The 13912-nt window shown below is 37.8% G+C and overlaps 1 protein-coding gene across 2 annotated transcripts in view; it reads left to right on the forward strand.

Moving 5' to 3' along the window:
• Positions 1-13912, forward strand: part of TMLHE (trimethyllysine hydroxylase, epsilon) — a 77932-nt gene that overhangs the window by 22104 nt on the left and 41916 nt on the right. For both annotated transcript variants that reach the window (XM_044234950.1, XM_044234951.1), the window contains exon 3: positions 7640-7816. In XM_044234950.1, the coding sequence (XP_044090885.1) occupies positions 7640-7816 (177 nt within the window). The remainder of the gene's footprint in view (positions 1-7639; positions 7817-13912) is intronic.

The following is a 13912-nucleotide window of genomic DNA, read 5'->3' on the forward strand; positions in this document are numbered from 1 at the left end:
AAGCATCATACTTAATGTCAGGAGACCAAATGCTTTCTCCCTAAGATCAGGAATAAAACAAGGATCTCCCTTTCTCACCACTTGTGTTCAGCATTGTTTTGGAAATCCTAACTAGGGCAGTAAAGCAAGAAAAATAAAGACATGCAGATTAGAAAGGAAGAAATATAACGTCTTCATAAATGGTAAGATTATCTATTAGATCTCCCCAAAGATCTACAAAAACTCATGAAAGTTGCATTTTACAAGTTAATAAATGTCATTTGCTTTCCTATATAGAAACAACTAACAACTGGAATTTGAAATTAAGAAAGCAGTAACACCAAAAAATAAGTACTTGGCTTAAGTAGTTAAATACTTTAGAATCTGTATATAGAAAACTGTGAAACACTGATGGAAGAAATGAAAGAACTAAATAATTGCAAAGACATTTCATGATCATGGATCAGAAGACTCGGTATTGTTAAAATGTGAATTCTCGGGGCGCCTGGGTGGCTCAGTGGATTAAGCCGCTGCCTTCGGCTCAGGTCATGATCTCAGGGTTCTGGGATCGAGCCTCACATCTTCCTCAGCATCCCTGCTGAGCAAAGAGCCTGCTTTCCCCTCTCTCTCTGCCTGACTGTCTGCCTGCTTGTGATCTCTCTCTCTGTCAAATAAATGGATGAAATCTTTTAAAAAATGTGAATTCTCAATATGATCTGTAGATTCAGTGCAATCCCAAGCAAAATCCCAGGAAGCTTTTTTGTAGGTATCAACAAACTGATTCTAAAATGTAAGTTGTTGGCATTGGTTTAGTGTCTGCCTTTGGCTCAGGTCATGGTCTTGGGCCTGGAATTGAGCCCTACGTTGAGATACTGCTCAGCAGGGAGCTTGCTTCTCCCTCTCCCTCTGCACCACCCACCAGTCGTGCATGCTCTCGCTCTCTCTCTTTCCTAAATAAATAAATAAAATCTTTTGAAAAAGTAAGAATAAAATAAGGTTTATATGAAAAGGGGGAGGTTCTTGACTAGCCAATACAATTCTGTAAAAAGTCAGAGGACTCAAACTACCTGATTTTAGGACTTACTGTAAATTTACAGTAATCAAAACACTGTGGTGCCAGCAAAAGGATAGACACCTAGAGCAGTGGAACAAAATTGAGAGGCCAAAAATAGACTTTTACAAATATAGTCAACTGACTTTTGGCAAAAATTCCAAGTCAGGGGGCTCCTGGGTGGCTCAGTTGTTAAACGCATCTGCCTTGGGCTCAGTTCATGCTTCTCCCTCTCCTACTCCCCCTACTTGTGTTCCCTCTCTCACGGTCTCTCTTTCTGTGTCAAATAAATAAATCTTCAAAAAAAATTCAAAGTAAATTCTTCTGAAGATTTTGTTTTCAAAAAGTGATAACGGAACAATTGGCTATATGCAAAAACAAAACAACAAAAAAACATTGACACCTCATACTCTGTGTAATTATTAACTCAGAGTTGATTATATTCCTATGAAAATGCCAAACTATGTAAGTTGTGTAAGAAAACAGGACAAAGTGTTTGTTACCTTTGATTAAGCAAAAAATTATTAGATACAACTATAAAAGCACAATCCTTAAAGGAAAAAAAGATAAATTGAACTATCAAAATTCAGAACATTTTCTGTGTGACAGGTACTGTAAAGAGAATGAAAAGAAAAGCCACAGATTTGGAGAAAAGTTTTGCAAACTACATATCTGAGTAAAGATTTGTATGCAGAATATATAAAGACCTCTTAAAACTTAAGAAAACAAGGGGCACCTGGGTGGCTCAGCGGATTGAAAGTCTGGCTCTTGATCTCGGCTTTGGTTGTGATCTCAGGGTCATGAGATTGAGCCCCACGTTGGGCTCCATTCTCAGCATGAAGCCTGCTTGGGGTTCTTTCCCTCTCCCTCTGCCCCTCCCCCATCCTCTCTCTTTCTCTCCCTCTATCTCTTTTTCTCTGTCTCCCATCCTACCTCCCTCTCTCTAAAAATAAGAAAACTACCCAGTTTTTAAGAGTGGAAAGATCTGAACAGACACTTCATTAAAGAGGATACAAGTATGGCAAATATGCACATGACCAGATGCTCAACATCATTTTCCTTAGGGAAATGCAAAATTAAAGCCAAAATGAGATATCATACACACCTATTAGAATGACTAAAATCCTCCCCAGAACTGACAACACTGAATTCCCGCAAGGATGCAGAGCACCAGAAATTCCTTTGTGTTGCTGGTGATAATGCAAAAATAGTACAACTGTGCTAGGTATTTACCTAACTGATTTATAAACTTATGTCCACAGCAAAAACCCACACATGAATAACAGCTTTATTTATACTTGTCAAAAATGGGAAACTGCCAAGATATCCTTCAGAAGGTTAAATAATAAACTAGTAAAACCATGCAATGGAACACTATTCATCGATAAGAAGGAATGAGCTAATAACTCACACAATGGCAACGAATCTTAAATGCATTTTGCTAAGTGAAAGAAGCCTAACCGTCAAAAATATGATTTCATTAGTATAACATTCTGTTAAAGGCAAAACTGTAGGGACAGAAAACAAATCAGTGGTTGCCAGGGGTTTGGGAGGTGGTAGTATAACAACGGGTTTTTATAGGATGGTAGAAGCAGTCTCTAACAGGGTGTTTTAAAGGATAGTAGATGCAGTCTGTGTGGCAATGTAGTAACTAATAACTGCATTTGGGAAAAAAAACTATAGAACTTTATAGCAAAAAGTGAAAGTATATAGATTTAAATATATACAGATATTTTCAAATCAACCAGGGAGTCAGATCTGAGGATGGAATGCAGCCTGTGATACATGAATCCAGCTGAAGGGAATGGAGGGAAAAGCGCTGGCATACATAGCATCGGAAAACAATGTTTTTACCGGAAACCATAAGGCTGAAGACAAAAGGAACCATACATAAATACCATAGTTTTTAAAGTTGTTTCTTACACGAACACACATTTAGAATTCTAAAACTGTTGTATACAGCAGATAGTGGGAGCCAGGTTTCTTTACCATCAGAGACTGTGATTACAGATAAGCATGGGGGAAGGCTAGAATGCATCATGTTCTTCTGGAATAGAGTTGGAGACATCAATATGAATTCATGTTTAGCTTAATATAGATACAGATGGATACATACAGAAATAATTGTAGATATGTTTTTTCATGTGGATTAGTATATTTCCTAGCTCTGTCTGCTGCAAAAGCCTAGAAGCAGTAACACCTGGAAAACTTAACCTTGGCTAGAAAGGTTAATACATCAGTAATAAGCCCTATTAATAGCATGTGCCATTGATATGATGTGCTAAGAAGGGCACTTTACTTCTGTAGCCATTCTCCCAAAAATCTACCCAGGAGGTTATACTATAATCCCACTTTAACCCTGAGAAAATCAACATGCAAACCCAAATTGAGTAACACTCATACAAAATGCCTGACCAGTACCTCTCAAAACTATCAAGGTCATCAAAAACAAGGAAAGTCACAGCTCAGAGAAGCCTAAGGAGACATGATGACTAAATGTAATGTGAGTCCTAGAGGGATTCTAGAATAGAAAAAGGACATTAGGGAAAAACTAATGAAATTCAAATAAAGCATGAGATTTTGTTAATGAAGTATCTGTTGATATTAATTCATTAGTTGGGACAACTTTCCCATACTAATGTAAAATAATAATAGGGGAAACTGGGTGAGGGCCATGTGGGAACTCTTTGTATTTGTGACTTTTCTATAAATCTAAAACCATTCTGAAACTTATAACAAGTTTATTAAGAGGAAATTGGAGAAGGTAGTGGAAACAAAGCCATAAGTTTCACTGTGAAAGGGAATATAAATGAAGTTGGGTGGTAATGGAAGAGATACACACAGTGAAGGAGAACGTTGTTTTAAGATGGGGGTAAATTACAACATGTTTGCTGACGCAGATGATACAGTGGGGAGGGAAATTTTGATAAACCAAAAGAAGATGGAGCAATTTCAGAAGTATAGTACCTATGTAGGAGAGAAGAGATAGGGTCTAATTCGTAAATGGAAGTGCACCGATATTTCAACCATAGTAACAGGAAGCAAGGTAGAATATATGGACACAGATGCAAATAAGTGGGTGGATGTGGAGATTCTTTTTTTTTTTTTAGATTTTATTTATTTATCTGAGAGAGAGAGGGAGAGAGAGCATGAGCAGGGGGAGGGGCAGAGGGCGAAGCAGGCTCCCTGCTGAGCATAAAACCCAATGCTGGGCTCAGTCCCAGGATCCTGAGATTGTGACCTGAGCTGAAAACAGATGCTTCACCGACCAAGACCCCCAGGCACCCCTGGAGATTCTCCTCTAATTGCTTCCATATTCTCTTTGAAGGAGCAAGAAAGGTCACCAGTTGAAAATGGGAAGGGAAAAGCTGTACTAGCAGTTTGAGGAGATAGGAGACAGTGTGAAACAGTCTTCTTGGAAAGTGAGAGTGATTTAACCAGGAAATTATGCAGAATGTTTGGCAGTGGTGAGTCCTCATTTGAGACTTTTGGTGAGGATTTTAAAATGAGAATGGCCATTGCAGTTTAAAAGATTTTCTCTAGCAATATTCAGCTGCTTAGCTGCTTGGTTGCAGGCACAGATGAAGTGGGGACTTGAGTTTATTAGGAGTGGGGTTTTTTCAGGGAAGTATGGCAGGGGGAGAGAGAGGAGCAAGGGAGTTAAGGGTGTTTTCAAGGAATGGATTAAAATGAAGGACCATAGAAGCTGGGCCCCATAAGGAGAAAAATGAAGACATTAAAGGAGACAAGATGATGGGATTAGAGCTCTTTGTGCAGGTGAAGGATTATTGGAGTGAGGAATGCACAAATAATTGAACAGAAAAGGGAACAAGGAGTAGTATAGGATGTTTGAAATGAAAATTATAAAGGTTAGGGTTAGATTAATATTGATGACAGGGGGGTATGACAGTAAATTGATCTTTATTTATTTAAAAATAGAGTGGCACACCAGATATTTGTTTAGAGTAATGAAGAGGGGTAGAGGTATAGGACAGCATGAGCTTTAGAGGAGCAAGGAGACAACTATCCTACCAGTATACTGTAGCATTATCTTGCCCTGCTGATGGTCCAAAATCTAGAATACTCTTTCTAAAATACAATCTGAATCATGGCTCTGATTTTTAAAATCTCCTTAAAGAGTTTGGTTAGTATCCAAAATCTATAAAGAACTAATACAGCTCAGCACTCAAAAACCAATTGATCCAGTTAATAAAGGGGCAGAATAGACATTTTTAAAAGAAGACATTCAGATACACGAAAAAGTGCTCCACATCACTCAGCATCAGGGAAACACAGATCAAAACCACAGTGAGATCCCACCTCACACCAGTCAGAATGGCTAAAATTAACCAGTCAGGAAATGACAGATGCTGGCGAGGGTGCGGAGAAAGGGGAACCCTTCTGCACTGTTGGTGGGGATGCAAGCTGGTGCAACCACTCTGGAAAATCGCATGGAGGTTCCTCAAAAAGTAGAAAATAGAGCTACCCTATGACCCAGCAATTGCACTACTGGGTATTTACCCTAAAGATACAAATGTAGTGATCAGAAGGGGCACGTGCACCCCAGTCTTGATAGTAGTGGTGTCCACAATAGCCAAACTATGGAAAGAGCCCAGATGCCCTTCAGCAGATGAATGGATAAAGAAGATGTGGTACACACACACACACACACACACACACACACACGAATATTACTCAGTCATTGAAAAGAATGAAATCTTGCCATTTGCAACCATGTGGATGCAGCTAGATTGGATTATGCTAAGTGAAGGAAGTCTGTCAGAGAAAGACAAATACCATATGATTTTACTTGTCTGTGGAATTTAAGAAACAAAACATATGAGCATAGGGGAAAGGGAAAAAAAGAGAGGAGCACAATGCATAAGAGACTCTTAACTGTAGAGAACAAACTGAGAGTTGATGGAGGACGTGGGTGGGGGGTAAATGGGTGATGGGTACTAGGGAGGGCACTTGTGATGAGCACTGGGTGTTTTATGCAGCTGATGAAGCACTAGATTCTACTCCTGAAACCAATGTTAGATTATATGTTAAGTGATTATAATTTTTTTGAAAGATTATTTATTTATTTATTTATCAGAGAGAGAGAGCGCAAGCAAAAGAGGGAGCACAGCAGGGAGAGTGGCAGGCAGAGGGAGAAGCAGGTTTCCCGCTGAGCAAGGAGGCTGAGGCAGGACTTATCCCAGGACCCTGAGTACATGACCTGAGCCAGAGGCAGATGCTTAACTGACTGAGCCACCCAGATACCCCAATGTGTAATAGTTTTATTTTTTATATTTTATTTATTTTAATATTTCAAGTTTTTATTTAAATTTTCGTTAACATACAGTCTAATGTTAGTTTCAGGAGTAGAATTTAATGATTCATCACTTACACAGAACACCCAGTGCTCATCACAACAAGATCCCTCCTTAATACCCTAACCCATCTATCCCAGCCACAACCACCTCCCTCCTCAACCCTCAGTTTATTCTCTATCATTAAGAGTCTTTTATGTGTTGCCCCCTCTCTTTTTTCCCTTTCCCCTATACTCATCTGTTTTGTTTCTTAAAGTCTACATATGAGTGAAATCAAATGGTATTTGTCTTTCTCTGACGGACTTATTTCACTTAGCATAGCACCCTCTACCTCCAACCATGTGGTTGAATTGTTGAACACTACATCAAAAACTAATGATGTACAAAAGTTGGGGAGGAGATTGTGCTGTGTGAAATAAGTCAAGCAGAGAAAGTCAGTTATATGGCTTCACTTACTTGTGGAGCATAAGGAATAGCATGGAAGAGATTGGGAGAATTAGAGGAGAGGGGTGTTGGGGGAAATCGGAGGGGGAGATCAAGCAGGAGAGACTGTGGACTCTGAGACACAAACTGAGGGCTTTGGAGGGGAGGTGGGGTGGGGAGTTGGGTGAGCCTGGTGGTGGGTATTAAGGAGGGCACGTATTGCATGAAGCATGGGGTGTGGTGCATAAACAATGAATCTTGGAACACTGAAAAAATAAAATTAAATTAAGATGTTAAAAAAAATCAAATGATGTGCTATTACAGTGGCTAACTGAACATAGTAAAAAAATTTTTTTTAATTTAAAAAATAGAATTGTCAATGTATTTTTAAAAATAAAATAAAATAAAATACTTCAGTGGTTTCATTTTCCAAATTTAGAACTCTGTTCTGTTCTGAGTTTATCTTGAATACCTGGTGACAATATGAGGTATGAACCCAATTTTATCTTTTTTTCAAATGTCTGTCTAGTTGTCCCAACACAATTTATTTTAGAATTCGTATTTTTCCTAGTGATTATAGCTGTCAGTTTATTAGAATCCAAATTTCTATACACGTTTAAGTGTATTTTGTATTTATATTCTTTTGTGGTTTTATCTGCTATTCCTATCCCAGCATAGTAGAAATTCTACAGTATGTTTTGTATTTGGTAAGGTGAGTGCTCTTGCTTATTCCTTGATAGAAGAGTTTTTTAAGGAAATTTTCTGATTAGTGATTGTTTTTAAGTTTTCCTAAATAAATATTTATTTACTTCTATAAAATTAATCGTGTAAAATAATATCACAAATAATATGAAAGAATGCATTTCCCTAGAACTGCAATATGCTAGCACCGTGATGCGCTTTGATTATGTCTGGCTTCGAGACCACTGCCGCTCAGCATCTTGCTACAACTCTAAGACTCACCAGCGCAGCCTGGATACTGCCAGTGTGGACTTATGCATCAAGCCAAAGACCATTCGTCTGGATGAGACCACACTCTATTTCACTTGTGAGTAGAAAGGGACTTGGTCTTGGTTGGGTTACTCTTCTAAAGAACAATCATTTTGCAAAAGCTGCTTTGCCCTGCTCCAGAATAGGGGATTCTGGTTTCTTTATTGAGGTATAATTAACGTACAATGTTTAATTAGTTTTAGGTATAACATTGATTTGACAATTCTGTACATTACTCAGTGCTCACAATGGTAAGTGTAGTCACCATCTATGACCATACAGTGTTATTACAATATTACTAACTATGTATTCCCTATTCGACACCTTTTATCTCTGTGACTTAATTTTATAACTGGAAACTTATACCTCTTATCCCCTTCACCTGTCATGTCCCTCCTCCCCCACCACAGAAGACACCAGTTTGCTCTCTTATTTTAGATTCTGGTTTTTTGTTTGTTCATTTGGTTTTTTGTTTCGTTTTGTTTTTGTTTTGTTTTAGATTCCACATATAAGTGAAATCACATGGTACTTGTTTTGCTGTCTGACTCATTTCACTTAATAGATATCTTTATTTAGGAAAACTTAAAAACAATCACTAATCAGAAAATAGATATCTTGTAGCTCATGGCAAGATCTCATTCTTTTTTATGGATGCGTAATATTCCATTGTGTATACATACCATATCTTCTTTATCTATCTGTGGGTCACTTGGGCTGCTTCCATATCTTGGCTGTTGTAAAGCTGCAGTAAACATAGGGGTGCATATATCTTTTCATATTATTTATTTATTTATTTGACAGAGAGAGATCACAAGTAGACAGAGAGAGAGGGAACCAGGCTCCCTGCTGAGCAGAGAGCCCAATGCGGGACTTGATCTCAGGACCCCGAGATCATGACCTGAGCCGAAGGCAGCGGCTTAACCCACTGAGCCACCCAGGCGCCCCGCATATATCTTTTCAAATAAGTATTTCCTTTGGGTAAATACCCAATAGTGGAATTTTGGGATCTTATATTATTTCTATTTTTGTTTTTTTTTAGGAACCTTAATACTGTTTAGCTGCACAAATTAATATTCCCACCCACAGTACATAAGTGATCCCTTTTCTCCACATCCTCAGCAACTTGTTATTTCTTGTCTTTCTGATACTAGCCATTCTCACATGTAAGGAGATAGCTCATTGTGGTTTTGATCTGCATTTCCCTAATAATGATTGATGATGAGCATCTTTTCATGTGTCTGTTGGCCATCTCAATGTCTTCTTTGGAAAAATGTTTATTTGGGTTCTCTGCCCATTTCTAATGAGCTTATTTGTTTTTTTTCCATGTTGAGTTGTGCAAGTTGTTAATATATTTTTAATACTAGCTCTTTATTGGATATATCATTTGCAAATATCTTATAGTCACTGGATTGCCTTTTAGCTTTATTGATGTTTTCCTTTGCTGTGCAGAAGTGTTTTATTTTGATGTACTTCCAATAGTTTATGTTTATCTTTGTTTCCCTCACCTCAGGGACATATCTAGAAAGAACTTTCTAGGATTTTTATGTTTCTCTTCTAGGATTTTTATGGTTTATGGTCTCACATTTAGGCCTTTAATCCATTGTGAGTTTATTTGTGTAGCATGTAAGAAAGTGATCCAGTTTCATTCTTTTGTGTGTCTCTGTCCAGTTTTCCCAACACCATTTGTTGAAGAGACTCTTTCCCACTGGACAGTCTTTCCTTATTTGTCAAAGATTAGTTGACTATAGAGTTGAGGGTCCACATCTGGGTTCTCTAGTCTCTTCCATTGATCTGTGTATCTGTTTTTTTACCAATACCACATCATTTTAATTATTTTTTTAAAGATTTTATTTATTTATTTGACAGAGAGAAATCACAAGCAGGCAGAGAGGCAGGCAGAGAGAGAGAGGAGGAAGCAGGCTCCCCGCGGAGCAGAGAGCCCGATGCGGGACTCGATCCCAGGACCCTGAGATCATGACCTGAGCCGAAGGCAGTGGCTTAACCCACTGAGCCACCCAGGCGCCCCATCATTTTAATTATTACAACACTGTAGTATATCTCGAAATCTGGAATGGTGATACCTCCAGGTTTCCTCTTTTTTCCTCAGAATTGCTATGGCTATTCAGAGTCTTTTGAGGTTTCATATAGATTTTAGGATTAATTGTTTTAGTTCTGTGAAAAATGCTGTTGGTGTTTTGATAGAGATTGCATTGAATTTATATATTGGTTTGGGTAGAATGAACGTTTTAACAATATTAATTCTTCTAATCCATGAGTATTAAATTTCTTTCCAGTTTTTTGTGTTGTCTTCAATTTCTTTTATGAATGTCTTATAATTTTCAGGGTATACATCTTTAATCTTCTTGGTTAAATTTATTTAACCAAGGTATTTCATTATTTTTGGTTCAGTTATAAATGGGGTTGTTTTCTTCATTTCTCTTTCTGCTACTTCATTATTAGTGTATAGATACAGAATAGATTTCTGTATATTAATTTGGTATCCTGTAACTGCTAGCTTTATTTATTGAATAAATCCATTTCTTTGCAACTTCCTGTGTATGTACAATTATTTCAAAATAAAAGTTTAAAGAAAAGTCATTGGAGGAAAAAATATTTACAGTTGAAACATTTGACTACTGATTTCTCTACAGTAAAAAAACATATGCCATAGAACAGTTTATTTAAAAAATAACCGATTTGGCAAAATATTTGAAAAATGTATGACAAAGACTAAAAACCATTAATATATAAGTTATAATTGCCCAGTTTATTTTTTTAAAAAGCACTAGTTTGGGTTTTTTTTAATTTTTATTTTTTTTAATTTCTTTTCAGTGTTCCAGAATTCATTGTTTATGCACCACACCCAGAGCTCCATGCAGTACATGCCCCCCTCAATACGCACCACCTGGCTCACCCAACCTCCCACCTCCCGCCCCTCCAAAACCCTCATTTTGTTTCTCAGAGTCCATAGTCTTGCATGGTTCATCTCCCCCTCCAAAAACCACTAGTTTTTCAGTAGAAAAATATGAAAAAGTAGTGAACAAGGCAGATCATTAAAGCGTGAGTTACCAAATATTCTGTAGAGAGCCAGATAGTAAAGATTTTCAGGTTTTGCTACTGTATAGTCCCTGTCACAACTGTTCAACTGTTCAGTTCTTCAGTGGTAGGGTGAAAGCAGACATAAACAATAAGTAACCAAGTGGGTATCATGTGTTCCAAAACAGGTGTCACAAAGACAACTTCTAGGCAGATTTGGCACATGGGCCATAGTTTGGTAATCCTTGAATTTAAAAAAACGTATGTCTATACAGTGGCTAGGAGACACATGAAAAGTGCTCATCATTGATCATCAGAAAAATACAAACCAACACCAAAGAGATTTGTTGTTGATACAAATCAACAACAAAGAGATACCACCTCACACCAGTCAGAATAGCTAAAATCAACAACACAGGAAACAACATGTGTTGGTGAGGATGTGGAGCAAAGGGAACCCTCTTGCACTGTTGGTGGGAATGTAAGTTGGTGCAGCCACTCTGGAAAACAGTATGGAGGTTCCTCAAGATGTTAAAAATAGAACTACCCTATGACCCAGCAATCACACTACTAGGTATTTACCCCAAAGGATACAAACATAGTCATCCGAAGGGACATGTGCACCCCAATGTTTATAACAGCATTATCAACAATGGCCAAACTATGGAAAGAACCAGATGTCCATGGATACATGAATGAAAAGATGTATATATATATATATATATATATATATATATATAATGGAATACTATGCAGCCATCAAAAAATGAAGTCTTGCCATTTGCAACGATGTGGATGGCACTAGTGGGTATCCTGCTAAGTGAAATAAGTCTGTCAGAAAAAGACAAATACCATATGATTTCACTGATATGTGGAATTTAAGAAATAAAACAAATGAACAAGGGGAAGGGAAAAAAACAGAGAGATAAACCATAAAACAGACTCTGAACTATAGAGTACAAACAAGATTGCTGGAGTAGAAGTGATAGGGATATGGGTTAAATGGGTGATGAGCACTGGGTGTTATATATGAATGATGAGTCACTAAATCCTCTACCTGAACCTACTATTACACTATATGTTAACTAACTGGAATATAAATAAAAACTTGAAACAAAAAATTGTAAAAATAAAAAACATGTCTAACAAATATAAATGTCTAACAAATATTATTAGCTTGTTAGTAAGTGACTAAATTAAATTATTATAATAAGAGAAGTTTTACTTAGCAAATTAGAAAACACATTTTAAAAAAATAAGAATACTCAGTTTTGATCAGCACACATACATTGTTGGAGAGAATGAAAATTGATAGACTTTCTAAAAAAGTTATTTAGCTAAATGCATCAGGACTCTTAAAATTTTATGTCTCTGACATGGGGGGTGTGGGGCTAGGAAAAGAATAAATGAAACAAGATGGGATCGGGAGGGAGACAAACCATAAGAGACTCTTAATCTCACAAACTGAGGGTTGCCAGGGGGAGGGTGTTGGGCTATGGACATTGGGGAGGGTGTGTGCTATGGTGAGTGTTGTGAAGTGTGTAAACCTGGCAATTCACAAACGTGTACCTCTGGGGCTGATAATACATTATATGTTAATAAAAAATTTTAAAAAAAATTTTAAGTTAAAAAAAGTTTATGTCTCTGGGTTTAACAATCCCACCTTCTATGCTTCTATTTTAAGAAAATTTATCAGAAATATAGAAAAGTGGAGTACATGGGTGACTCAGTCAGTTGAGTGTCTGACTTTTGGTTTGGGCTCAGGTCATGATCTCAGGGTCATGAGATTGAGCCCCACATCTGACTCTACGCTAAATACAGAGCCTACTTTGGACTCTCTTTCCCTCTCCCTCTGCCCCTCCCTGCTGGGGTCGACCTTTGTTAAAAAAAAAAATCTTAAAGGGGCGCCTGGGTGGCTCAGTGGGTTAAAGCCTCTGCCCTTGGCTCAGGTCATGATCTCAGGGTCCTGGGATTGAGCCCCACATCGGGCTCTCTGCTCAGCAGGGAGCCTGCTTCCCCCTCTCTCTCTCTGCCTGCCTCTCTGTCTGCTTGTGATCTCTGTCTGTCAAATAAATAAATAATCTAAAAAAAGTCTTAAAGGAAAATAAAGAAAAGAGGGGCACCTGGGTAGCTCAGTCCATTAAGCATCCAACTCTTGATTTTGGCTCAGGTTGTGATCTCAGGGTTGTGAGATCAAGCCCCACATGGGGCTCTGTGCTCACCACAGAATCTGCTTGAGAGTCTCTCCATCTGCTCCTCTCCCACTTGCATGTTCTCTCTCTCTCTCTCTCTCAAATAAATAAATAAATAAATCTTTTTTAAAAAGAAAAGAAATATAGACAAGTATGATCACTATTAAACAATAAGGGAATTTTAAAAAATAACGCTACTTGCCCCAGAACAGACTGGTTAGGTAAATCTTGGTAGTCCATATTCTGTAAATTATAAGAATTAATATTTATGAAGATTTAGTTTTTTTAAGCTTTAAATTCCAGTTGGTTAACATATAGTGTAACATTAGATGCTGGTGTAGAATTTAGTGATTTAAAGTTGCATACAGGGGCGCCTGGGTGGCTCAGTGGGTTAAGCCGCTGCCTTTGGCTCAGGTCATGATCTCAGAGTCCTGGGATCGAGCCCCGCATCGGGCTCTCTGCTCAGCGGGGAGCCTGCTTCCTCCCCTCTCTCTGCCTGCCTCTCTGCCTGCTTGTAATCTCTGTCTGTCACATAGATAGATAAAATCTTAAAAAAAAATAAAATAAAGTTGCATACAACACCTGGTGCTCATCACAAGTGCCCTCCTTAATACCCATCCCCTATTTCCCCCACCCACCACTCAACTCCGTACTGGTAACCATCAGTATGTTCTCTAGTTAAAAGTCTGTGAATTTAGGAAACAAAACAAGTGATCATAGGTGAATTAATTTTTGTAATGATATAATGACTTAAAATGTTAAGTGACAAAGGCAGGATACAAACTTCTACAGTAAAAGAATGCATGGGAACAAGTGGAGGCAATGATGCCAAACTATTTTTTTTATTTAACTTTTTCAAAATATAAACATATAATATATTTTTATCCCCAGGAGTACAGGTCTGTGAATCTCCAGGTTTACACACT

The sequence above is a fragment of the Neovison vison genome, chromosome X, assembly GCF_020171115.1.
Source record: "Neovison vison isolate M4711 chromosome X, ASM_NN_V1, whole genome shotgun sequence".
Taxonomy (NCBI): Eukaryota; Metazoa; Chordata; class Mammalia; order Carnivora; family Mustelidae; genus Neogale; species Neogale vison.